This window comes from Hemibagrus wyckioides, linkage group LG03 (genome assembly GCF_019097595.1).
Source record: "Hemibagrus wyckioides isolate EC202008001 linkage group LG03, SWU_Hwy_1.0, whole genome shotgun sequence".
Classification (NCBI taxonomy): domain Eukaryota; kingdom Metazoa; phylum Chordata; class Actinopteri; order Siluriformes; family Bagridae; genus Hemibagrus; species Hemibagrus wyckioides.
In genome coordinates, this window is record NC_080712.1 from 33925146 (window position 1) to 33952528 (window position 27383).

At 47.4% G+C, this 27383-nt stretch overlaps 1 protein-coding gene across 6 annotated transcripts in view; it reads left to right on the plus strand.

Moving 5' to 3' along the window:
* The first annotated feature begins 9481 nt into the window (after positions 1-9481).
* Positions 9482-27383, plus strand: part of syt14a (synaptotagmin XIVa) — a 29005-nt gene continuing 11103 nt past the window's right edge. For 2 of the 6 annotated variants that reach the window (XM_058386545.1, XM_058386548.1), the window contains exons 1-2: positions 9483-9581; positions 26875-26922. In XM_058386545.1, the coding sequence (XP_058242528.1) occupies positions 9569-9581; positions 26875-26922 (61 nt within the window). In that variant the 5' untranslated portion in view covers positions 9483-9568. Of the gene's footprint in view, positions 9582-23162; positions 26923-27383 lie in introns of those variants that run through there. The other 4 variants (XM_058386547.1, XM_058386550.1, XM_058386549.1 and 1 more) reach the window with 4 other exon arrangements.

The window sequence follows — 27383 nt, forward strand, 5'->3', positions numbered from 1 at the left end:
AGGCTGTGTGTGTGTGTGAGAGAGAGATGTGTCCAGGCTGTGTGTGTGTGTGTGAGAGAGATGTGTCCAGGCTGTGTGTGTGTGTGAGAGAGAGATGTGTCCAGGCTGTGTGTGTGTGTGAGAGAGAGATGTGTCCAGGCTGTGTGTGTGTGAGAGAGAGATGTGTCCAGGCTGTGTGTGTGTGAGAGAGAGATGTGTCCAGGCTGTGTGTGTGTGTGTGTGTGAGAGAGATGTGTCCAGGCTGTGTGTGTGTGTGTGTGAGAGAGATGTGTCCAGGCTGTGTGTGTGTGTGAGAGAGAGATGTGTCCAGGCTGTGTGTGTCTGTGAGAGAGATGTGTCCAGGCTGTGTGTGTGTGTGTGAGAGAGATGTGTCCAGGCTGTGTGTGTGTGTGAGAGAGATGTGTCCAGGCTGTGTGTGTGTGTGTGTGTGAGAGAGATGTGTCCAGGCTGTGTGTGTGTGTGTGAGAGAGATGTGTCCAGGCTGTGTGTGTGTGTGTGAGAGAGATGTGTCCAGGCTGTGTGTGTGTGTGTGAGAGAGATGTGTCCAGGCTGTGTGTGTGTGTGTGAGAGAGATGTGTCCAGGCTGTGTGTGTGTGTGTGAGAGAGATGTGTCCAGGCTGTGTGTGTGTGTGAGAGAGAGATGTGTCCAGGCTGTGTGTGTGTGTGAGAGAGATGTGTCCAGGCTGTGTGTGTGTGTGAGAGAGAGATGTGTCCAGGCTGTGTGTGTGTGTGTGAGAGAGATGTGTCCAGGCTGTGTGTGTGTGTGTGTGAGAGAGATGTGTCCAGGCTGTGTGTGTGTGTGTGTGTGAGAGAGATGTGTCCAGGCTGTGTGTGTGTGTGAGAGAGAGATGTGTCCAGGCTGTGTGTGTGTGTATGATGTGTGATGTGTCCAGGCTGTGTGTGTGTGTATGATGTGTGATGTGTCCAGGCTGTGTGTGTGTGTATGATGTGTGATGTGTCCAGGCTGTGTGTGTGTGTATGATGTGTGATGTGTCCAGGCTGTGTGTGTGTGTGAGAGAGAGATGTGTCCAGGCTGTGTGTGTGTGTATGATGTGTGATGTGTCCAGGCTGTGTGTGTGTGTATGATGTGTGATGTGTCCAGGCTGTGTGTGTGTGTGTCAGAGAGAGATGTGTCCAGGCTGTGTGTGTGTGTGTGAGAGAGATGTGTCCAGGCTGTGTGTGTGTGTGTGTGTGTGATGTGATGTGATGTGTCCAGGCTGTGTGCGCGTGTGTGAGAGAGAGATGTGTCCAGGCTGTGTGTGTGTGTGTGTGAGAGAGAGAGATGTGTCCAGGCTGTGTGTGTGTGTGTCAGAGAGAGATGTGTCCAGGCTGTGTGTGTGTGTGTGTGTGTGTGTGTGAGAGAGAGATGTGTCCAGGCTGTGTGTTTGTGTGTGTGAGAGAGATGTGTCCAGGCTGTGTGTTTGTGTGTGTGAGAGAGATGTGTCCAGGCTGTGTGTGTGTGTGTGTGTGTGTGATGTGATGTGATGTGTCCAGGCTGTGTGCGCGTGTGTGAGAGAGAGATGTGTCCAGGCTGTGTGTGTGTGTGTGTGAGAGAGAGAGATGTGTCCAGGCTGTGTGTGTGTGTGAGAGAGAGATGTGTCCAGGCTGTGTGTGTGTGTGTGTGTGTGAGAGAGAGATGTGTCCAGGCTGTGTGTGTGTGTGTCAGAGAGAGATGTGTCCAGGCTGTGTGTGTGTGTGTGTGTGTGAGAGAGAGATGTGTCCAGGCTGTGTGTGTGTGTGAGAGAGAGATGTGTCCAGGCTGTGTGTGTGTGTGTGTGTGTGAGAGAGAGATGTGTCCAGGCTGTGTGTGTGTGTGTCAGAGAGAGATGTGTCCAGGCTGTGTGTGTGTGTGTGTGTGTGTGTGTGTGTGTGTGTGTGTGTGTGAGAGAGAGATGTGTCCAGGCTGTGTGTGTGTGTGTCAGAGAGAGATGTGTCCAGGCTGTGTGTGTGTGTGTGTGTGTGTGTGTGTGTGTGTGTGAGAGAGAGATGTGTCCAGGCTGTGTGTGTGTGTGTGTGAGAGAGAGCTGTGTCCAGGCTGTGTGTGTGATGTGATGTGATGTGATGTGATGTGTCCAGGCTGTGTGTTTGTGTGTGTGAGAGAGATGTGTCCAGGCTGTGTGTGTGAGAGAGAGCTGTGTCCAGGCTGTGTGTGTGTGTGTGTGTGTGTGATGTGATGTGATGTGTCCAGGCTGTGTGCGCGTGTGTGAGAGAGAGATGTGTCCAGGCTGTGTGTGTGTGTGTGTGTGAGAGAGAGATGTGTCCAGGCTGTGTGTGTGTGTGTCAGAGAGAGATGTGTCCAGGCTGTGTGTGTGTGTGTGAGAGAGAGATGTGTCCAGGCTGTGTGTGTGTGTGTCAGAGAGAGATGTGTCCAGGCTGTGTGTGTGATGTGATGTGATGTGATGTGTCCAGGCTGTGTGTGTGTGTGTGAGAGAGCTGTGTCCAGGCTGTGTGTGATGTGATGTGTCCAGGCTGTGTATGTGTGTGAGAGAGCTGTGTCCAGGCTGTGTGTGTGATGTGATGTGATGTGTCCAGGCTGTGTGTGTGTGTGTGTGTGTGAGAGAGCTGTGTCCAGGCTGTGTGTGTGTGATGTGATGTGTCCAGGCTGTGTATGTGTGAGAGAGAGCTGTGTCCAGGCTGTGTGTGTGTGATGTGATGTGTCCAGGCTGTGTGTGTGATGTGATGTGTCCAGGCTGTGTATGTGTGAGAGAGAGCTGTGTCCAGGCTGTGTGTGTGTGATGTGATGTGTCCAGGCTGTGTGTGTGATGTGATGTGTCCAGGCTGTGTGTGTGTGTGTGTGTGTGATGTGATGTGTCCAGGCTGTGTGTGTGTGTGTGATGTGTCCAGGCTGTGTGTGTGTGTGTGATGTGTCCAGGCTGTGTGTGTGATGTGATGTGATGTGTCCAGGCTGTGTGTGTGTGTGTGTGTGTGTGTGTGTGTGATGTGATGTGATGTGTCCAGGCTGTGTGTGTGTGTGTGTGTGATGTGATGTGTCCAGGCTGTGTGTGTGATGTGATGTGATGTGTCCAGGCTGTGTGTGTGATGTGATGTGATGTGTCCAGGCTTTGTGTGTGTGATGTGATGTGATGTGTCCAGGCTGTGTGTGTGTGTGTGTGATGTGATGTGATGTGTCCAGGCTGTGTGCGCGTGTGTGAGAGAGAGATGTGTCCAGGCTGTGTGTGTATGTGTGTGTGAGAGAGAGATGTGTCCAGGCTGTGTGTGTGTGTGTCAGAGAGAGATGTGTCCAGGCTGTGTGTGTGTGTGAGAGAGAGATGTGTCCAGGCTGTGTGTGTGTGATGTGTCCAGGCTGTGTGTGTGTGTGTCAGAGAGAGATGTGTCCAGGCTGTGTGTGTGTGTGTGTCAGAGAGAGATGTGTCCAGGCTGTGTGTGTGTGTGTGTGAGAGAGAGCTGTGTCCAGGCTGTGTGTGTGATGTGATGTGATGTGATGTGTCCAGGCTGTGTGTGTGTGATGTGATGTGTCCAGGCTGTGTATGTGTGAGAGAGAGCTGTGTCCAGGCTGTGTGTGTGATGTGATGTGTCCAGGCTGTGTGTGTGTGATGTGATGTGTCCAGGCTGTGTGTGTGTGATGTGTCCAGGCTGTTTGTGTGTGTGTGATGTGTCCAGGCTGTGTGTGTGATGTGATGTGATGTGTCCAGGCTGTGTGTGTGTGTGTGTGTGTGATGTGATGTGATGTGTCCAGGCTGTGTGTGTGTGTGTGTGTGTGTGTGATGTGATGTGTCCAGGCTGTGTGTGTGTGATGTGTCCAGGCTGTGTGTGTGATGTGATGTGATGTGTCCAGGCTGTGTGTGTGTGTGTGTGTGTGTGATGTGATGTGATGTGTCCAGGCTGTGTGTGTGTGTGTGTGTGTGTGTGTGTGTGATGTGATGTGTCCAGGCTGTGTGTGTGTGATGTGTCCAGGCTGTGTGTGTGTGTGATGTGTCCAGGCTGTTTGTGTGTGTGTGATGTGTCCAGGCTGTTTGTGTGTGTGTGATGTGTCCAGGCTGTTTGTGTGTGTGTGATGTGTCCAGGCTGTTTGTGTGTGTGTGATGTGATGTGATGTGATGTGATGTGATGTGTCCAGGCTGTGTATGTGTGTGTGATGTGTCCAGGCTGTTTGTGTGTGTGTGATGTGTCCAGGCTGTTTGTGTGTGTGTGATGTGTCCAGGCTGTGTGTGTGATGTGATGTGATGTGTCCAGGCTGTGTGTGTGTGTGTGTGTGTGTGTGTGATGTGATGTGATGTGTCCAGGCTGTGTGTGTGTGTGTGTGTGTGATGTGATGTGTCCAGGCTGTGTGTGTGATGTGATGTGATGTGTCCAGGCTGTGTGTGTGTGTGTGTGTGTGTGTGTGATGTGATGTGTCCAGGCTGTGTGTGTGTGTGTGTGTGTGTGTGTGTGTGTGTGTGTGATGTGATGTGTCCAGGCTGTGTGTGTGTGATGTGTCCAGGCTGTGTGTGTGATGTGATGTGTCCAGGCTGTGTGTGTGTGTGTGATGTGATGTGTCCAGGCTGTGTGTGTGTGTGTGTGTGATGTGTCCAGGCTGTTTGTGTGTGTGTGATGTGTCCAGGCTGTGTGTGTGATGTGATGTGATGTGTCCAGGCTGTGTGTGTGTGTGTGTGTGTGTGTGATGTGATGTGATGTGTCCAGGCTGTGTGTGTGTGTGTGATGTGATGTGTCCAGGCTGTGTGTGTGTGTGTGTGTGTGTGTGTGTGTGTGTGATGTGATGTGTCCAGGCTGTGTGTGTGTGTGTGTGTGTGTGTGTGTGTGATGTGATGTGTCCAGGCTGTGTGTGTGTGTGTGTGTGTGTGTGATGTGATGTGTCCAGGCTGTGTGTGTGATGTGATGTGATGTGTCCAGGCTGTGTGTGTGTGTGTGTGTGTGATGTGTCCAGGCTGTGTGTGTGATGTGATGTGATGTGTCCAGGCTGTGTGTGTGTGTGTGTGTGTGTGTGATGTGATGTGATGTGTCCAGGCTGTGTGTGTGATGTGATGTGATGTGATGTGTCCAGGCTGTGTGTGTGTGTGATGTGATGTGATGTGTCCAGGCTGTGTGTGTGTGTGTGTGTGTGTGTGTGTGTGTGTGTGTGTGTGTGTGTGTGTGTGTGATGTGATGTGATGTGTCCAGGCTGTGTGTGTGTGATGTGTCCAGGCTGTGTGTGTGATGTGATGTGATGTGATGTGTCCAGGCTGTGTGTGTGATGTGATGTGATGTGTCCAGGCTGTGTGTGTGTGATGTGATGTGTCCAGGTTGCGTGTGTGTGTGTGTGTGTGTGTGTGTGTGAGATGTGTCCAGGCTGTGTGTGTGTGTGTGATGTGATGTGTCCAGTCTGTGTGTGTGTGTGTGTGAGAGATGTGTCCAGGCTGTGTGTGTGTGTGTGTGTGTGTGTGTGTGTGAGATGTGTCCAGGCTGTGTGTGTGTGATGTGATGTGTCCAGGCTGTGTGTGTGTGTGTGTGTGTGTGTGAGATGTGTCCAGGCTGTGTGTGTGTGTGTGTGTGTGATGTGATGTGATGTGTCCAGTCTGTGTGTGTGTGTGTGAGATGTGTCCAGGCTGTGTGTGTGTGAGTGTGAGATGTGTCCAGGCTGTGTGTGTGATGTGATGTGTCCAGGCTGTGTGTGTGTGTGTGTGTGAGAGAGAGAGAGAGATGTGTCCAGGCTGTGTGTGTGATGTGATGTGATGTGTCCAGGCTGTGTGTGTGATGTGATGTGTCCAGGCTGTGTGTGTGTGTGTGTGTGAGAGAGAGAGAGAGATGTGTCCAGGCTGTGTGTGTGATGTGATGTGATGTGTCCAGGCTGTGTGTGTGTGATGTGATGTGATGTGTCCAGGTTGCGTGTGTGTGTGTGTGTGTGTGAGATGTGTCCAGGCTGTGTGTGTGTGTGTGATGTGATGTGATGTGTCCAGTCTGTGTGTGTGTGTGTGTGTGTGTGTGAGATGTGTCCAGGCTGTGTGTGTGTGTGTGTGTGTGTGTGATGTGATGTGTCCAGGCTGTGTGTGTGTGTGTGTGTGTGAGATGTGTCCAGGCTGTGTGTGTGTGTGTGTGTGTGTGTGTGTGTGAGATGTGATGTGATGTGTCCAGGCTGTGTGTGTGTGTGTGTGTGAGATGTGTCCAGGCTGTGTGTGTGTGAGTGTGAGATGTGTCCAGGCTGTGTGTGTGTGAGTGTGAGATGTGTCCAGGCTGTGTGTGTGATGTGATGTGTCCAGGCTGTGTGTGTGTGTGTGTGTGTGTGAGAGAGAGAGAGAGATGTGTCCAGGCTGTGTGTGTGTGTGTGTGTGTGAGAGAGAGAGAGAGATGTGTCCAGGCTGTGTGTGTGTGTGTGTGTGTGTGTGTGTGAGAGAGATGTGTCCAGGCTGTGTGTGTGTGTGTGTGTGTGTGTGTGTGTGTGTGAGAGAGAGATGTGTCCAGGCTGTGTGTGTGTGTGAGAGAGATGTGTCCAGGCTGTGTGTGTGTGTGCGTGTGTGTGTGAGAGAGAGATGTGTCCAGGCTGTGTGTGTGTGTGTGTGTGTGTGAGAGAGAGAGATGTGTCCAGGCTGTGTGTGTGTGTGTGAGAGAGAGATGTGTCCAGGCTGTGTGTGTGTGTGTGAGAGAGAGATGTGTCCAGGCTGTGTGTGTGTGTGTCAGAGAGAGATGCGTCCAGGCTGTGTGTGTGTGTGTCAGAGAGAGATGTGTCCAGGCTGTGTGTGTGAGAGAGAGATGTGTCCAGGCTGTGTGTGTGTGTGTCAGAGAGAGATGTGTCCAGGCTGTGTGTGTGTGTGTGTGTGTGTGTGTGTGAGATGTGATGTGATGTGTCCAGGCTGTGTGTGTGTGTGAGTGTGAGATGTGTCCAGGCTGTGTGTGTGATGTGATGTGTCCAGGCTGTGTGTGTGAGATGTGATGTGTCCAGGCTGTGTGTGTGTGTGTGAGATGTGTCCAGGCTGTGTGTGTGTGTGTGAGATGTGATGTGTCCAGGCTGTGTGTGTGTGTGTGAGATGTGATGTGTCCAGGCTGTGTGTGTGTGTGTGTGTGATGTGTCCAGGCTGTGTGTGTGTGTGTGAGATGTGATGTGTCCAGGCTGTGTGTGTGTGTGTGTGTGTGTGTGTGTGTGTGAGATGTGATGTGATGTGATGTGTCCAGGCTGTGTGTGTGTGTGATGTGTCCAGGACATGGTGTGATGTGTCCAGGACATGGTGTGATGTGTCCAGGCTGATCATTTTATTTATAAATTTCACACACACACACACACACACACACACAAACACAGACACACTGTGTCTGTCTGAGGTAATGAATCATTTCTGGTTGTGATCAGTGTGTGGTTTGCCTCTGAATCACTTCATCTACTAAATGCGTTTCTCCCAAGGTCACCCTTCATCCACACACACACACACACACACACTCCGTTGTTCCTGTCATCTCACAGAAATCTCAGCAGTGACCTTGAGTTGACCTGATGAATGATGGGAGTGAGGAACGCTTTGGTCCAGCGTGAGCTCCACATCAAATAATCATTAACACACACACACACACACACAGAGCTCAACTCCGGAGACAAAAAGCTTTCAGACTGAATTATTCAACACTGAGGTGAAACATCTGTCATTCCTCGTGCATCACTTCTGTCTGTGTGTTTTCCTCACACACACACACACACACACACACCTGAGGGAACTGTAATCAGCTCTTAAACACACCTTCACTAAGATAAATCAGGTGTGTGTGTTAGAGTTTAGATTGGATCTGTGTATTTGTGGTGTTCATATTTGAAGGTGGCAATGTAGAAAAGGAATAAATGTGTAAAAGTTTAATTCCAGCTGTGACACACACACACACACACTCGTGTTTCCTGTGTCCTGGTCATCATTAACCAGTTCTGGAGCTGGAGCACTATAAAAGCCTTTTTCATCGTGTGTGTGTGTGTGTGTGTGTCAGTGTTGAAGGTCACACTGTTTCCTTCTCTCTTTTTTTCCTGATGTGTATCTGTGTTACTTTCTCTCCTTGCTTACAACAACAATGCTGGAAGCTTGTTACCATGGCAACCTTGGTATGATGCTTGAGTGTGTGTGTGTTTGTGAGAGAGACAGAAATATTCATATGAAGCTGAAGTTGTGATGTCACACATTTAATTGATTTGATTTTTTAATAAATGTGTTTGTTTACAGAATAATCCCCGAGTTTTCCTGAGTCAGATGTTGGCGTTTTAATCAAATCAACAAACTGAAAATACTTCCTGTAAAAAACCCTGCAGCGTTCTGCTGATTCTCACCACTTTACAGGTTAAAGGAACACCACGGTTTCCATAGCAACAGAGATCTTAATTCACTGAGTGCAGAAATATCGACAAGTTCCTCTCTCTCTCTCTCTCAGACAGAAGAAGGAAAGAATGAGAGAAGAACAAAAACAGATAAAACCAGCTAGACCCTGTTACCCATAATGCACTGCAGCAAGGACGAGGATGTGATGAGTGGGCTGTGATAGACAGATAGCAGCAGAGACGAAGGGAAAGAAAACTGGTCAGAAAATCTAAATTGCTGAAGGGAGAGATGGAGGTGGACAGGAGGGAAAGGGATGGAGTGAGTCCTAGATATACGGGATGGATGGATGGATGGGCAGATACACGGACACTTAGAGAAATGGTCTGATAGAGAGATAAATGGGTGGATTATAGATGTTAGATGATGCGACAGATGGATGAAGTGGGAGAGAGAGAGAGAGAGAGAGAGAGAGAGAGAGAGAGAGAGAGAGAGAAATGCATGACATGTATAACAGCACGTGTTTGTGTTTTCAATCAGGACAACAGGGCACATGGTAACTGTAACTATGGTGATGTTTCATGATGCAAGCACACACACACACACACACACACACACACACACACACACACACACACACACTGCTCTCACTGTCTCTCTCTCTTTTGTCCCCATTTTTTTAAACAATAAAACCACTGGAATATTGATATGTGTCTCTGACTCTCTTTTAGATCATCCTGTTACCTTTCTGTCTCTTTATCCTATCCTCCCTCTCTCTCTCTCTCTCTCTCTCTCTCATTACTGTAATCACTTCCTGTAATAGTTTAATCAGGTTAAACGAGTCGTCATCACGCAGGAAGCACAGAAGCGTCATTCAGGAAGAGAGGAGTGAATACAGGACTAACACACACACAGAGAGAGAGAGAGAGAGGAGGAGGAGGACAGGATCTATGGCAATATTTAGATAATCCTTGGAATATACAGAAATAAAATTCATATATATATATATATTTTCTTTTTCTTTTTCATGGTCTGGTTGTATGTTCTGAGGATCTCTTCTCTCCCTTTTGCTGTAAGCCGTGAATTCAGTGCAATAGCGCAGACTTAATTAACTCTGAATGGAGAAATGAATCAAACTCGACTCATTTGAATCAAATGAATCAAATCGCTCAGAAATATCAGCGGTTTTTTTTCTTCCAGGGAATCGATTCCTAAAAATCGACTCAGAACGAATCTAGACTCTGGAATGTACCATCTCGTGTGTCCCCTTTCCACTCCTAGACAAAACCATAGCCCCCACCCACCCCCATGTTTAAGCTCCACTTGACTCCGTCCAGATCCAGAACACCATGGCGATTGATGGTGAGTAGGCCGGAAAGACTGCGCTCCTCTTTTCATTGATTCATTTCCACATTTATAAACGCCGGGCATTTACATTTGAAGTGCTTGCGTGAGTGTGTGCGCGTGAGTGAGTGAGTGTGTGGAGTCGTTTTATCTCTGTAAAACACACACACTGTGAAAAGTTTGTGTCATTTTGTGCTGCTGTGTGTTCAGTGAGGAATCAGTGGCTCTGAGTGTTAATGTGGGATTGATTGTCTCTAATTAACAGCTCGGTTCCTAATAAAGCACCAGCTTCGTTTCTCATCATTAGTGCAGCGTTTGGGTGATGTTTCAGCAGATTTATCTTCCAGTCTGGTGTGAAAACATTTCCCCAAATAATCCTGAATGACTGAATGCTTGCATCTCGCTGCGGTTTGAGGAAAATAAACGTCGGGAAATAAAAAAAAATTGAGTGATGAAAAAGTTTCTCCTTTTTGAAGCACAGCAGCTTAAAGACTTGCAGACCAAACCGGTGGAAATGTGTGTTTAATCTCATTACATGAATATTCAAGATGTGGAGTGTGTATGTGTGTGGTGGGTGCGTGCGCGTGCGTGTGCGCGCGGTCTGCGGTGTCTGGTGTGTTTATGAAATGAATGTGTTTTGTTGTGAACATGCTGCAATAAATGTATATTATCTATTAAATGTCTTTTGTGTTGTTTTTATTTTAGATTACATTTGGGACACAGCTGGACCATGCTTGTTATTTCTGTATTTATTTTATTGACTCGCGCACGCAGATGTTCCTCTGTGTGTGTGTGTGTGTGTGTGTGTGTGTGTGGGCCTTCTTTAGAAAGAATGGTATTTTGTAAAATATAATTCCAATTTAACACTGAATTCTGTCATTTTATTTCTGAAAGGTTATATTTCTAATAATCTTTTCACTTTTATTTTTTTTTTACCTTCGTGTGTTTCAGTAGAATAGTGTGTGTGTGTTTCAGTAGAATAGTGTGTGTGTGTGTTTCAGTAGAATAGTGTGTGTGTGTTTCAGTAGAATAGTGTGTGTGTGTGTGTGTGTGTTTCAGTAGAATAGTGTGTGTGTGTGTTTCAGTAGAATAGTGTGTGTGTGTGTTTCAGTAGAATAGTGTGTGTGTGTGTTTCAGTAGAATAGTGTGTGTGTGTTTCAGTAGAATAGTGTGTGTGTGTTTCAGTAGAATAGTGTGTGTGTGTTTCAGTAGAATAGTGTGTGTGTGTTTCAGTAGAATAGTGTGTGTGTGTTTCAGTAGAATAGTGTGTGTGTGTGTTTCAGTAGAATAGTGTGTGTGTGTGTGTTTCAGTAGAATAGTGTGTGTGTGTGTGTTTCAGTAGAATAGTGTGTGTGTGTGTGTGTGTTTCAGTAGAATAGTGTGTGTGTGTGTGTGTGTTTCAGTAGAATAGTGTGTGTGTTTCAGTAGAATAGTGTGTGTGTTTCAGTAGAATAGTGTGTGTGTTTCAGTAGAATAGTGTGTGTGTGTGTTTCAGTAGAATAGTGTGTGTGTGTGTGTGTGTTTCAGTAGAATAGTGTGTGTGTGTGTGTTTCAGTAGAATAGTGTGTGTGTGTGTGTTTCAGTAGAATAGTGTGTGTGTGTGTGTGTGTTTCAGTAGAATAGTGTGTGTGTGTGTGTGTGTGTTTCAGTAGAATAGTGTGTGTGTGTGTGTGTGTGTGTTTCAGTAGAATAGTGTGTGTGTGTGTGTGTGTGTTTCAGTAGAATAGTGTGTGTGTGTGTGTTTCAGTAGAATAGTGTGTGTGTGTGTGTGTTTCAGTAGAATAGTGTGTGTGTGTGTTTCAGTAGAATAGTGTGTGTGTTTCAGTAGAATAGTGTGTGTGTGTGTGTTTCAGTAGAATAGTGTGTGTGTGTGTGTTTCAGTAGAATAGTGTGTGTGTGTGTTTCAGTAGAATAGTGTGTGTGTGTGTGTTTCAGTAGAATAGTGTGTGTGTGTGTTTCAGTAGAATAGTGTGTGTGTGTGTTTCAGTAGAATAGTGTGTGTGTGTTTCAGTAGAATAGTGTGTGTGTTTCAGTAGAATAGTGTGTGTGTTTCAGTAGAATAGTGTGTGTGTTTCAGTAGAATAGTGTGTTTCACTAGTGTGTCAGTAGAACTGTGTGTGTCAGTAGAACTGTGTGTGTGTCAGTAGAACTGTGTGTGTGTTTCAGTAGAATTGTGTGTGTGTGTTTCAGTAGAATTGTGTGTGTGTGATCCACCAGAGTCCATGTTACCATCCTGAAGCTGGTTATTCTCCTCCAGCAGCCCGTGTTTTATTCCTCTTACACCACAAATTTACTGACAGTTACAGTTTTTAATGTATTCCTCCTGTTGTCTCATGTTCTATCAGCTATAAACACTAAACACTCATCCCCTCAGCAGTCTCTCTTTATCTCTATCAGCTATAAACACTCATCCCCTCAGCAGTCTCTTTTTATTCTCTCTTCAACTATAAACACTCACAAAGAAGTGTAAACTCCTCTGTCCTGAAGATGTGAAGAACTTCCAGCTCCTACACAGGAGACTCCTTCCACACACACACACACACACACACACACACACACACACACACACACACTCTGCTAAACAGTCCTGATACTGGAGACTCCTTCCACACACACACAGTGATGCACAGCTCGACACTGGAGACTCCTTCCACACACACACACACACTGATCCACAGCTCCAACACTGGAGACTCCTTCCACACACACACACACACACACACACACACACACTGATCCACAGCTCCAACACTGGAGACTCCTTCCACACACACACACTCTGCTAAACAGTCCTGATACTGGAGACTCCTTCCACACACACACACACACACACACTGATCCACAGCTCCAACACTGGAGACTCCTTCCACACACACACACACACACACACTGATCCACAGCTCCAACACTGGAGACTCCTTCCACACACACACACACACACACACACACACACACACTGATCCACAGCTCCAACACTGGAGACTCCTTCCACACACACACACACACACACACACACTGATCCACAGCTCCAACACTGGAGACTCCTTCCACACACACACACACTGATCCACAGCTCCAACACTGGAGACTCCTTCCACACACACACACACTGATCCACAGCTCCAACACTGGAGACTCCTTCCACACACACACACACTGATCCACAGCTCCAACACTGGAGACTCCTTCCACACACACACACACACACACTGATCCACAGCTCCAACACTGGAGACTCCTTCCACACACACACACACACACACTGATCCACAGCTCCAACACTGGAGACTCCTACCACACACACACACACACACACTGATCCACAGCTCCAACACTGGAGACTCCTTCCACACACACACACACACACACACACACTGATCCACAGCTCCAACACTGGAGACTCCTTCCACACACACACACACACACACACACACACTGATCCACAGCTCCAACACTGGAGACTCCTTCCACACACACACACACTGATCCACAGCTCCAACACTGGAGACTCCTTCCACACACACACACACACACACACACACACACACACACACACACTGATCCACAGCTCCAACACTGGAGACTCCTTCCACACACACACACTGATCCACAGCTCCAACACTGGAGACTCCTTCCACACACACACACACACACACACACACACACACACACACACACACACACTGATCCACAGCTCCAACACTGGAGACTCCTTCCACACACACACACACACACACACACTGATCCACAGCTCCAACACTGGAGACTCCTTCCACACACACACACACACACACACACTGATCCACAGCTCCAACACTGGAGACTCCTTCCACACACACACACACACACACACACACACACTGATCCACAGCTCCAACACTGGAGACTCCTTCCACACACACACACACACACACACACACTGATCCACAGCTCCAACACTGGAGACTCCTTCCACACACACACACACTGATCCACAGCTCCAACACTGGAGACTCCTTCCACACACACACACACACACACACTGATCCACAGCTCCAACACTGGAGACTCCTTCCACACACACACACACACACACACACACTGATCCACAGCTCCAACACTGGAGACTCCTTCCACACACACACACACACACACACACACACACACACTGATCCACAGCTCCAACACTGGAGACTCCTTCCACACACACACACACACTGATCCACAGCTCCAACACTGGAGACTCCTTCCACACACACACACACACACACACACACTGATCCACAGCTCCAACACTGGAGACTCCTTCCACACACACACACACACACACACACACTGATCCACAGCTCCAACACTGGAGACTCCTTCCACACACACACACACACACACACACACACACACACACACACTGATCCACAGCTCCAACACTGGAGACTCCTTCCACACACACACACACACACACACACACACACACTGATCCACAGCTCCAACACTGGAGACTCCTTCCACACACACACACACACACACACTGATCCACACCTCTTACACACACACACACACACACACACACACACTACTGAGCCACTGCTCCAACACTGGAAGACGCCTTCCACACACACACACTGCACACACTCACACACTGATCCGACAGCTCCATCACGGGAGACTCCTTCCACACACACACACACTCACACACACACACTGATCCACAGCTCCAACACTGGAAGCTCCGTCCACACACACACACACACACACACACACTGATCCACAGCTCCAACACTGGAGACTCCCTTCCACACACACACACACACACACACACTGATCCACAGCTCCAACACTGGAGACTCCTTCCACACACACACACACACACACACACTGATCCACAGCTCCAACACTGGAGACTCCTTCCACACACACACACACACTGATCCACAGCTCCAACACTGGAGACTCCTTCCACACACACACACACACACACACTGATCCACAGCTCCAACACTGGGAGACTCCTTCCACACACACACACACACACACACTGATCCACAGCTCCAACACTGGAGACTCCTTCCACACAACACACACACACACACACACTGATCCACAGCTCCAACACTGGAGACTCCTTCCCACCCACACACACACACAGCACCCACACGACACACACACCACCACTGATCCACAGCTCCAACACTGGAGACTCCTTCCACACACACACACACACACACACACTGATCCACAGCTCCAACACTGGAGACTCCTTCCACACACACACACACACACACACTGATCCACAGCTCCAACACTGGAGACTCCTTCCACACACACACACACACACACACACACTGATCCACAGCTCCAACACTGGAGACTCCTTCCACACACACACACACACACACACTGATCCACAGCTCCAACACTGGAGACTCCTTCCACACACACACACACACACACTGATCCACAGCTCCAACACTGGAGACTCCTTCCACACACACACACACACACACACACTGATCCACAGCTCCAACACTGGAGACTCCTTCCACACACACACACACACACACACACACTGATCCACAGCTCCAACACTGGAGACTCCTTCCACACACACACACACACACACACACACTGATCCACAGCTCCAACACTGGAGACTCCTTCCACACACACACACACACACACACTGATCCACAGCTCCAACACTGGAGACTCCTTCCACACACACACACACACACACACACTGATCCACAGCTCCAACACTGGAGACTCCTTCCACACACACACACACACACACACACACACACTGATCCACAGCTCCAACACTGGAGACTCCTTCCACACACACACACACACACACACACACACACACACACACACACACACTGATCCACAGCTCCAACACTGGAGACTCCTTCCACACACACACACACACACTGATCCACAGCTCCAACACTGGAGACTCCTTCCACACACACACACACACACACACACACACACACACACACACACACACTGATCCACAGCTCCAACACTGGAGACTCCTTCCACACACACACACACACTGATCCACAGCTCCAACACTGGAGACTCCTTCCACACACACACACACACACACACACACACACACACACTGATCCACAGCTCCAACACTGGAGACTCCTTCCACACACACACACACACTGATCCACAGCTCCAACACTGGAGACTCCTTCCACACACACACACACACACACACACACTGATCCACAGCTCCAACACTGGAGACTCCTTCCACACACACACACACACACACACACACACACACACACACACACACTGATCCACAGCTCCAACACTGGAGACTCCTTCCACACACACACACACACACACACACACACACACTGATCCACAGCTCCAACACTGGAGACTCCTTCCACACACACACACACACACACACACACACACACTGATCCACAGCTCCAACACTGGAGACTCCTTCCACACACACACACACACACACACACACACACTGATCCACAGCTCCAACACTGGAGACTCCTTCCACACACACACACACACACACACACACACTGATCCACAGCTCCAACACTGGAGACTCCTTCCACACACACACACACACACACACACACTGATCCACAGCTCCAACACTGGAGACTCCTTCCACACACACACACACACACACACTGATCCACAGCTCCAACACTGGAGACTCCTTCCACACACACACACACACACACACACTGATCCACAGCTCCAACACTGGAGACTCCTTCCACACACACACACACACACACACACACACTGATCCACAGCTCCAACACTGGAGACTCCTTCCACACACACACACACACACACACTGATCCACAGCTCCAACACTGGAGACTCCTTCCACACACACACACACACACACACACACACACACACACTGATCCACAGCTCCAACACTGGAGACTCCTTCCACACACACACACACACTGATCCACAGCTCCAACACTGGAGACTCCTTCCACACACACACACACACACACACACACACTGATCCACAGCTCCAACACTGGAGACTCCTTCCACACACACACACACACACACACACACACACACACACACTGATCCACAGCTCCAACACTGGAGACTCCTTCCACACACACACACACACACACACACACACTGATCCACAGCTCCAACACTGGAGACTCCTTCCACACACACACACACACACACACACACTGATCCACAGCTCCAACACTGGAGACTCCTTCCACACACACACACACACACACACTGATCCACAGCTCCAACACTGGAGACTCCTTCCACACACACACACACACACACACTGATCCACAGCTCCAACACTGGAGACTCCTTCCACACACACACACACACACACACACACACACTGATCCACAGCTCCAACACTGGAGACTCCTTCCACACACACACACACACACACACACACACACACTGATCCACAGCTCCAACACTGGAGACTCCTTCCACACACACACACACACACACACACACACACTGATCCACAGCTCCAACACTGGAGACTCCTTCCACACACACACACACACACACACTGATCCACAGCTCCAACACTGGAGACTCCTTCCACACACACACACACACACACACACACACACTGATCCACAGCTCCAACACTGGAGACTCCTTCCACACACACACACACACTGATCCACAGCTCCAACACTGGAGACTCCTTCCACACACACACACACACACACACACACACTGATCCACAGCTCCAATCCAATTATGACCTCTTAATATCAAATCAAAATTTTTGTCATTTTTAAACTGTCATTTTTATTCTTAATTTTTATCATCCTGTAAAGCTGCTTGGTGATAAAGTCTTCAGGCAGGAGGACAGGTGTGTGTGTGTGTGTGTGTTCCCTGTCAGGTTCTGTCTGATGTATTGTTCTCTGGTCCTGTTTATGGCTGTGTAATGCTTACAGCTGCTAAACATCTGGTCTGAGACTGCAGCTCTGCCTTATTTTATACACTGAGCTTGTAGAACATTTAGTAACTGTGTGTGTAGGCTGACTGTGGGCCAGTGTGTGTAGGAGCATAAGTGGGTGATCTTCACACACACACACACATTAGCCAAGCTGGAGCTGAAAACAGAGCTGCAGATTGCCGTCAGAGTTGAAAAGGGATGGAGGGATGAAGGTTTCATTAAGGTTCAATAAAAGGAGAAAGAGAGGAAGAAAAAGAAAGAAAGAAATGAGAGGGCAGAGGGGATGTTGAAAGAAGAAAAAGAGAAGGAATGAGGGATGAAAGAATAGATGGAAGGGGGGGATAAGAAAATTTTAAAAAGGTGGGGAGAAAAGAGAAAGGATGGAGAGAACAGAACATAGAACATAGAGAGAGGAAAGGAAAAAAGAAAAAGGGAGAAACAGATGGAGGGAAAGCAGAATTAAACTCCTCTTTAAGACTCATGAAATATTCAGTGTGTGTGTCCATAGAGGACTTCAGTGTGTGTGTGTGTGTCCATAGAGGACTTCAGTGTGTGTGTGTGTGTGTGTCCATAGAGGACTTCAGTGTGTGTGTGTGTGTGTGTGTGTGTGTGTCCATAGAGGACTTCAGTGTGTGTGTGTGTGTGTCCATAGAGGACTTCAGTGTGTGTGTGTGTGTGTGTGTGTGTGTGTGTGTGTCCATAGAGGACTTCAGTGTGTGTGTGTGTGTGTGTCCATAGAGGACTTCAGTGTGTGTGTGTGTGTGTGTGTGTGTGTGTCCATAGAGGACTTCAGTGTGTGTGTGTGTGTGTCCATAGAGGACTTCAGTGTGTGTGTGTGTGTGTGTGTGTGTGTGTGTGTGTCCATAGAGGACTTCAGTGTGTGTGTGTGTCCATAGAGGACTTCAGTGTGTGTGTGTGTGTGTGTGTGTGTGTGTCCATAGAGGACTTCAGTGTGTGTGTGTGTGTGTGTGTGTGTGTGTGTGTGTGTGTGTGTGTGTGTGTCCATAGAGGACTTCAGTGTGTGTGTGTGTGTCCGTGTCCATAGAGGATTTCAGTGTGTGTGTGTGTGTGTGTGTGTGTGTCCATAGAGGACTTCAGTGTGTGTGTGTGTCCATAGAGGACTTCAGTGTGTGTGTGTGTCCATAGAGGACTTCAGTGTGTGTGTGTGTCCATAGAGGACTTCAGTGTGTGTGTGTGTGTCCATAGAGGACTTCAGTGTGTGTGTGTGTGTCCATAGAGGACTTCAGTGTGTGTGTGTGTGTCCATAGAGGACTTCAGTGTGTGTGTGTGTGTCCATAGAGGACTTCAGTGTGTGTGTGTGTCCATAGAGGACTTCAGTGTGTGTGTGTGTGTCCATAGAGGACTTCAGTGTGTGTGTGTGTGTGTGTGTGTGTGTCCATAGAGGACTTCAGTGTGTGTGTGTGTGTGTGTGTGTGTCCATAGAGGACTTCAGTGTGTGTGTGTGTGTCCATAGAGGACTTCAGTGTGTGTGTGTGTGTGTCCATAGAGGACTTCAGTGTGTGTGTGTGTGTGTCCATAGAGGACTTCAGTGTGTGTGTGTGTGTCCATAGAGGACTTCAGTGTGTGTGTGTGTGTGTCCATAGAGGACTTCAGTGTGTGTGTGTGTGTGTCCATAGAGGACTTCAGTGTTAATTGCAGTGTTGTGTGTCTCTGTGTTAAAGAGCATGAGACATGATTTTTTCTCCTCTCACTGTGTGCAAATCTCTCTCTCTCTCCCTCCCTCTGTCTTTCTCTTTCTCCCCCCCGTCTCTCCCTCTCTGTCTCTCTCTCCCTTTCTCTGTGTGTATGTGTCTCTCTCTCTATTTCTCTCACACACACACTCACACTCCACACTGTCACACTCCTCCTTTCAGAAAATTCTGCACGGCTGTAACAGGTCGTTTCTCTCAGCTCGCTCTAACTCGTGCCTCACTCCAGATGAATTAACGACCTTTTAACGAGGCGACTTTCATCACTAACAGAGTGGATTAATAATGAATGACGCTCCATCTGCTCTGATTAATGCTCGGATTTTTTCACAGCGGAAGTTTTGAGGTAATTAAAATGAAGACCACGCTGCTGCTGACCACACTGCTTTCTGCCTTCTGATTGGTCAGTCGTGCAGGTTTATAATAATGCACTTGCTCTTAATACCTCATCGTTTCTCTAGCAACAGCTCAGTCAGTTGGACATCACTGAGAAGTGGAAGGAGGTGTGTGTGTGTGTGTGATGTGTGGAAGGAGTCTCCAGGGTCAGTGCTGTGTATCAGTCAGAGGTAAAGCTGGCTTGAAATTCCAGGGTGGTTTCTCAGTAAGGTGAACAGCTGAGCGAGTGTAATTGTTGGATTGTCACTGTGGTGTGATAACAGTAACTCTGCTTCATCTGTCATTGTTTTCCTGCAGCACAATTAAAATAAAGTTTAACGCCACAGCAAGGGGTCAGCTGTAGAGACAAACCGCAATCTTTAAATAACAGACTGCCCAGAAAAGCCAAAAGTGGGGAAAAAAAGAAGGTAAAGAGAAGGATGGAGGGATGAAAGAATAGATGGAAGGTCAGGGGGAAAATAAGACAATTTTTAAAAAAGGTGGGGAGAAAAGAGAAAGGATGGAGGGAACAAAAAAAGACAGAGGAAAGGAAAAAAGAAAAAGGGAGAAACAGATTGAGGGAAAGCAGAAATAAAATCCTCTTTAAGACTCATGAAATATTCTGTGTGTGTGTGTGTCCATAGAGGACTTCAGTGTGTGTGTGTGTGTGTCCATAGAGGACTTCAGTGTGTGTGTGTGTGTGTGTGTCCCCATAGAGGACTTCAGTGTGTGTGTGTGTGTGTGTGTCCATAGAGGACTTCAGTGTGTGTGTGTGTGTGTGTGTGTGTCCATAGAGGACTTCAGTGTTAGTGTTGTGTGTCTCTGTGTTAGAGCATGAGACTCTGGAGTTTTTCTCCTCTCACTGTGTGCAAATCTGTCTCTCTCTCTCTCTCTCTCTCTCTCTCTCTCTCTCTCTCTCTCTCTCTCACACACGCATGACTGATTGGTTGACTCCTCCCTCTTGTCTTTTTTTTCCTCCCGGTAAATACTGGAGTTTTGTGTCATTGTCCAGTTTGATGAAGTCCAGACAAAACATCTCAAATTTGGGAAAGAATAGTTTTTGAGTCTGAGTCTGTATCTGCCCCCTCTATATCAAGGCTGTGGACACTGTTTCTATATCTGCACCCTCTATATCAAGGCTGTGGACACTGGGTCTGGATCTGCCCCTCTCTATAGCCGGGCTGTGGACACTGGGTCTGGATCTGCCCCTCTCTATAGCCGGGCTGTGGACACTGGGTCTGGATCTGCCCCTCTCTATAGCCGGGCTGTGGACACTGGGTCTGGATCTGCCCCTCTCTATAGCCGGGCTGTGGACACTGGGTCTGGATCTGCCCCTCTCTATAGCCGGGCTGTGGACACTGGGTCTGGATCTGCCCCTCTCTATAGCCGGGCTGTGGTCACTGGGTCTGGATCTGCCCCTCTCTACAGCCGGGCTGTGGTCACTGGGTCTGGATCTGCCCCTCTCTACAGCCGGGCTGTGGTCACTGGGTCTGGATCTGCCCCTCTCTATAGCCGGGCTGTGGACACTGGGTCTGGATCTGCCCCTCTCTATAGCCGGGCTGTGGACACTGGGTCTGGATCTGCCCCTCTCTATAGCCGGGCTGTGGACACTGGGTCTGGATCTGCCCCTCTCTATAGCCGGGCTGTGGACACTGGGTCTGGATCTGCCCCTCTCTATAGCCGGGCTGTGGACACTGGGTCTGGGTCTGGAGGTCTTCATTTTGAATGACCACTTGTTTGTGGTGTTTTTTAATTTAGAGAATGCCAATTGTCCCAGAAACAGATAGAATTTAGAGACACCTCAATAGTTTGGAGCTGATTTTGGATGTAAATCTGACCATTTTTCATCCTCTTGATTGGTTTTATGAATATTCTTAGAGCTTTTGAGGTTAGATTATGTTGCCAAATAATCAAATATCATCTCCATTGTCAGGATAAAAGTTATTTAGAAGTGAGCGTACTTTTGGGTGGCTGATTGCTGTCAGATATTTTTCTGTGCTGTTTTGAGTCCATCTGTAGTGTTCTCTCGTGTTATTCAGCTGACTGGACTGTGAATGCATGATAGTGTTTGTCCTTTTGAGATACGCTGTGATCTGATGATGGTGTTAGTGGTTTGACTGGGAATGCTCTGAAGGAGAATGGATCTATGGATCTGTGATCATATAATCAACTGTTGAGCAACCATGAAATAAACTATAGGTGTATCTTCCAAGAGCATCTCCTCTCACCCTACTGTGAACGAGGTACAGGCCGAGGCTTTGACAGAGCTCAATCAGAAGCTTCTCATTTTTATTTATTTGGTTATCCGAGTTGTTCCTTGGGAAGTTGACTGTTTTGTGAAAAGCTTTGTCCAAAAATGTGGTTATTCCCATTATCCTTGGTGTAGTCGAGTAATGGACCTGTCCTAGTGTTTAAATCTCCAAAGGTCAACACACTTCCCTGGGCCTGGAAGTGGCTCATTTGATTGTGGAGAGTTTCAAAGATGTCTTCATTATAATATGGAGATTCAGAGGGAGGAATATAAAGGGCACATAAGAATATCCCCTTGCCGATTGGCTTAAGTGTTTGTTGATTTTGAGCCAGATGAGGTTTTCTTCTTTTTTTAATTGTTTGGATATATTTATCACTTTCTAGTTTTTGCCAGATTATAATGCCTTCTGTATCTCTCCCCCGTGAGATTCCTTCTGGAGGATATATATATTTCTCTGTAACCCGAGGGACAAAGAGTGACCATCAGTTCTGCGCCATGTTTCTTGTAATATTATAATGTTTTGTAAGTTTTCCGAAACTGGATGAATCGATGCCTTGTATGTTCCACATTGTAAAAGTTCGTGATTTCATTTTATCAAGAAGTATAAGAAATTCAACAATACAAACCCAGCAACAATCGTGTGTATATACAGTATATTGCCAAAAGTATTCGCTCACCTGCCTTGACTCGCATATGAACTTAAGTGACATCCCATTCCTAATCCATAGGGTTCAATATGACGTCGGTCCACCCTTTGCAGCTATAACAGCTTCAACTCTTCTGGGAAGGCTGTCCACAAGGTTTAGGAGTGTGTTTATGGGAATTTTTGACCATTCGCATTTGAAGTGCATTTGTGAGGTCACACACTGATGTTGGACGAGAAGACCTGGCTCTCAGTCTCCGCTCTAATTCATCCCAAAGGTGTTCTATCAGGTTGAGGTCAGGACTCTGTGCAGGCCAGTCAAGTTCCTCCACACCAGACTCTGTCATCCATGTCTTTATGGACCTTGCTTTGTGCGCTGGTGCACAGTCATGTTGGAAGAGGAAGGGGCCAGCTCCAAACTGTTCCCACAAAGTTGGGAGCATGGAATTGTCCAAAATGTCTTGGTATGCTGAAGCATTCAGAGTTCCTTTCACTGGAATTAAGGGGCCAACCCGTCACTCCAGAGAACGCGTCTCCACTGCTCTAGAGTCCAGTGGCGGCGTGCTTTACACCACTGCATCCGACGCTTTGCATTGCACTTGGTGATGTATGGCTTGGATGCAGCTGCTCGGCCATGGAAACCCATTCCATGAAGCTCTCTGCGCACTGTTCTTGAGCTCATCTGAAGGCCACATGAAGTTTGGAGGTCTGTAGCGATGGACTCTGCAGAAAGTTGGCGATCTCTTTGCACTATGCGCCTCAGCATCCGCTGACCCCGCTCCGTCAGTTTACGTGGCCTACCACTTCGTGGCTGAGTTGCTGTCGTTCCCAAACACTTCCACGTTCTTATAATACAGCTGACAGTTGACTGTGGAATATTTACGAGCGAGGAAATTTCACGACTGGATTTGTTGCACAGGTGGCATCCTATCACAGTTCCACGCTGGAATTCACTGAGCTCCTGAGAGCGACCCATTCTTTCACAAATGTTTGTAAAAACAGTCTGCATGCCTAGGTGCTTGATTTTATACACCTGTGGCCATGGAAGTGATTGGAACACCTGATTCTGATTATTTGGATGGGTGAGCGAATACTTTTTGCAATATAGTGTATGTGTGTGTGTGTGTGTGTGTATACATACACTGATCAGGCATAACATAACATTGTGAGCAGTATGAGGTGAAGTGAATAAGACTGATGATCTCCTCATCATGCCACCTGTTAGTGGGTGGGATATATTAGGTAGTAAGAACAGAACACTGAAGTCCTCAAAGCTGATGTTAGAAGCAGGAAAAATGGACAAGTGTGAGGATTTGAGCGAGTTTGACGAAGGGCCAAATTGTAATGGCTAGATCACTGGATCAGAGCATCTCTGAAACTGTTCCCGGTCTGCAGTGGTCAGTATCTATCAAAAGTGGTCCAAGGAAGGAACAGTGGTGAACCGGTAACAGGGTCATGGACAGTCAAGGCTCATTGGGGAGTGGGGAGCGAAGGCTGGCCCGTGTGATCCGATCCAACAGACGAGCTACTGTTGCTCAAATTGCTGAAGAAGTTAATGCTGGTTCTGAGAAAGGCATCAGAATACACAGTGCAGGATGGGTCAGGGCTGTTTTAGCAGCAAAAGGCGGACCAACACAATATTAAGCAGGTGGTCATAATATTATGCTTGATTGGTGTACATAAACATTTCTATACTTTTCTATCCCTTCGTACTCACGACTACTGGTCCAGCTGTGTGCATATTATTCTGAGCATGTCCTTGATCTCCCTTAGGTTAGTGGGGTTTGTTCTTTCTGGGCTGTAACATGATCTGTTTGCTCCTGTTGCTCAGGCTGGTCAGAGTGTGGATCAGGCTGCTGCTTTGTTGTTCTGTCGCTCCTTACTGAAGCTGTTCGGGGTCTCCTGAATTTTTGCACCTGAACATGGAATAGGGCCTTTGGGTGCAGTGTATTGGGGTCCTGGGTGTTGCAGTACAGGCTGATGGTGGTAGGGTGCAAAGTGTGGAGGTCCATGTTGCGTGTGGTGGGGCCCAGAATATAGGTGTAGGGAGAAGACATGTGGGTGGCGAGGCCATGTTGAGGGATGGTGGTTGCTCTGGTACTATTTGGGAGGCGGACATGGAGCCGGCCCAGGGCAACATCTTGACGGAGATGGAGGTGTTTGGCATTCCAGCACATCCACATGATGTGTCTGTGTTCACTCTCTGTATGGTGTTAGGGTGAAAGTGTGATCTGGATAGGATCATGGAGATAATGATTTGATTTTGGGAAAGTTTGTGTTGCTTTAATGGCCATTTGTCTCACTGATTCTGCCATTCACTCTTGCTGTGCTCTCAGGTCCTTTGTCCCCACATGGACGATGTGGCTAGGTTCACCCAGTTTTTCCTTGCACAGTTGTTGTAGGGCACTGTCTGTTTTGGGGCACCAGATTTTTAATGTTTTGTGGCTATTTTTCATTAATGAACCTGCCATTTGAATCAATCAAGATAACTTCTGCATTCTGGGGCATATTTTCTTGCTCTTGAGGGTTCTCTGGGGTCTCTCTGTTTTCTGTGGAGCTGTTGTTGGAGCGTTGGACTTGGCTGTAGAGTGTAGGTTGTTGGTGTCTGGATGGTGATGGGCTGGACTGCAGCTCTCAGTTGTGTATGGGTCTCTGTCCAGCTCTCTGTCTCTCTGTTCATCTCTCTCTCTGTCTGTTCGTCTCTCTCTCTGTCCAGCTCGCTCTCTCTTTCCCTCATTCTCTGTTCGTCTCTCGCTCTCTCTCTGAGTGGAGTTAACCTGAAACTGGGACACTTGTGTACTCTATAAATACAGAACAGATCTGTCTTCTGTCTGAAAGAGTGAGAGAACAGGAAGCACAGGAAGGAGTCTGTCCCTGAAATCTCACCATGACTTTGACTTCAGTCTGAACTCAGAACTCTTGACACACTAATGAGATAACGAGACACACAGCCATTTTCTTAACGAATTTTCATTATACAGAAACTCTGTCGAGTGGAGACTCTGTACTGGAGACTGAAACAGACTCTTCTCCACTATCAGTGTGCATTTGTTGAGACAATCCATCAGGAAATAAAACAGATCGTCATTATCAGCTAGAACGTTTTATCAGCTAGTTTTATGTTAATTAGTAGTGCGCTGTGTTGGTGGTGTTTCATTTTGACCTTTAGGGCTAAATGGGCCACTAAACTACAGGAAGTTCTCGCTGTAATCTTGAGGATGAGGTGAAACAGTTGATCATAGTTTTAGATTAGATTAGATTCAACTTTATTGCCACTGCACATGTGGGTACGAGGCACCTGGCATAGTGATGCCAGGTGACCACTGGTGCTGTGTGAGGACTGTCACCTGGTTTAACCTGCAAGTGGAAGCTTTTTGTTCAAGACGTTTCGAGTCGTAGAAAATGAAAGCCGTCACTGACTGGTGTGAGATCTGGATGGTGATATGGGACATGAGGAGTGGGTTTTCCAGGCTGACAGAGGAACTGAAATCCAGATCAATAACAAAACCTGCTACCCCACTGATCTCCTCCACACCAGCCGAGGGATTGATCCTTTATTTTATTTTCAAATAAAGTACGTCATCTTGAACATGCTGGACTCTGCAACACCTCAAGACATCAGCTGGAAAGTTAAAGTGGTTCTTCAGGCAGGACAGTGGTCCTAAACCAACATGGAGTTGTAACGCAGTGGATTAAAGACAAGAAAGTGTGTGTATCGAACTGGACATGGTGAAGTCGTGAGCTGAATCCTGATGAACACGAAAAAGTGTGTTTGAGCGCGGAGGGCCACAAACCTGAAGGACCTACACCAGTTCTGTCCAGAGAAAAAGGTGAACAACTCCAGCAAAGTGCCAAGAGAAGCTTCAGGAAGCCTTCATCAAGAGGTTTATACAAGCATTTAGAATCCTGCCAAGGAGAACGTCAACTTTTAACCTGCTGAGAATCTGATCCAGTAAATAAAGCTGTAATAAATCAGACTGAGATCTGATCTCTAACATAAACACAGCAGGTACTCTGTCGAACGTGACGCAGGAAGTGAACAGTGAGGTGAAATGTGTGAATGAGTTTATCGGAGAAACTTTTGGCCTGAATCTGAACACCAGTAAGGATCACACGCTGCTGTTAAATATCAACATACAGGTGGTTCAGGGTGGAGTTTACCTTTAATAACTATTACAGGTGCAGTGTGTGATCTGAGTCAGAGTCACTGACCTGGCTGATGTAACTGCTGACTTTACACCTGACTCTGACTTTACACTGTTTGCTTCATTAATCATACTGTTAAACATTCACGATCTCTTTGGTCTTTTTAGCATGTTTGTTTGTGGTTCGTTATTAACTTACTGTGTGTGTGTGTGTGTGTGTGCGCTTTGTAGGTGGGGAGCGGAGCTGTGGAGTACATGAACTCATCTGCATCAGAAAAGGTAATGTGTGTGTGTGTGTAAGAGAGATCAGACAAATACCATGATGATTTTCAGTCTGTGAATGTAATTATCATTTTAGAAGCTGATTGTGTCAGACATGACAGTGCCAATGAGTGTGACACCTGCTGAGTGTGTGTATAAGTAAAAAGAGAGTGTCTCTCTCTCTCTCTCTCTCTCTCTCTATATATATATATATATATATATTTGTGTGTGTTGGGGAGTAACTAGTTACATGTAACGGCGTTACAAAATAAATGTAACAGTAACTCATTACAGTTACTTAGAAAAATATGTAATTAAAATTACTTATGAAAATGTTAAAGATTACAAATAGTTACATCTGAATATTTTCTTAAAAAAAAACTAGTATATGTTGAATAAATATTAATTTGTTGTTTTATTTATATTTATATATATAATAGAGAGAGAGAGAGAGAAAGAGAGAACGCGACAGAGCGTGT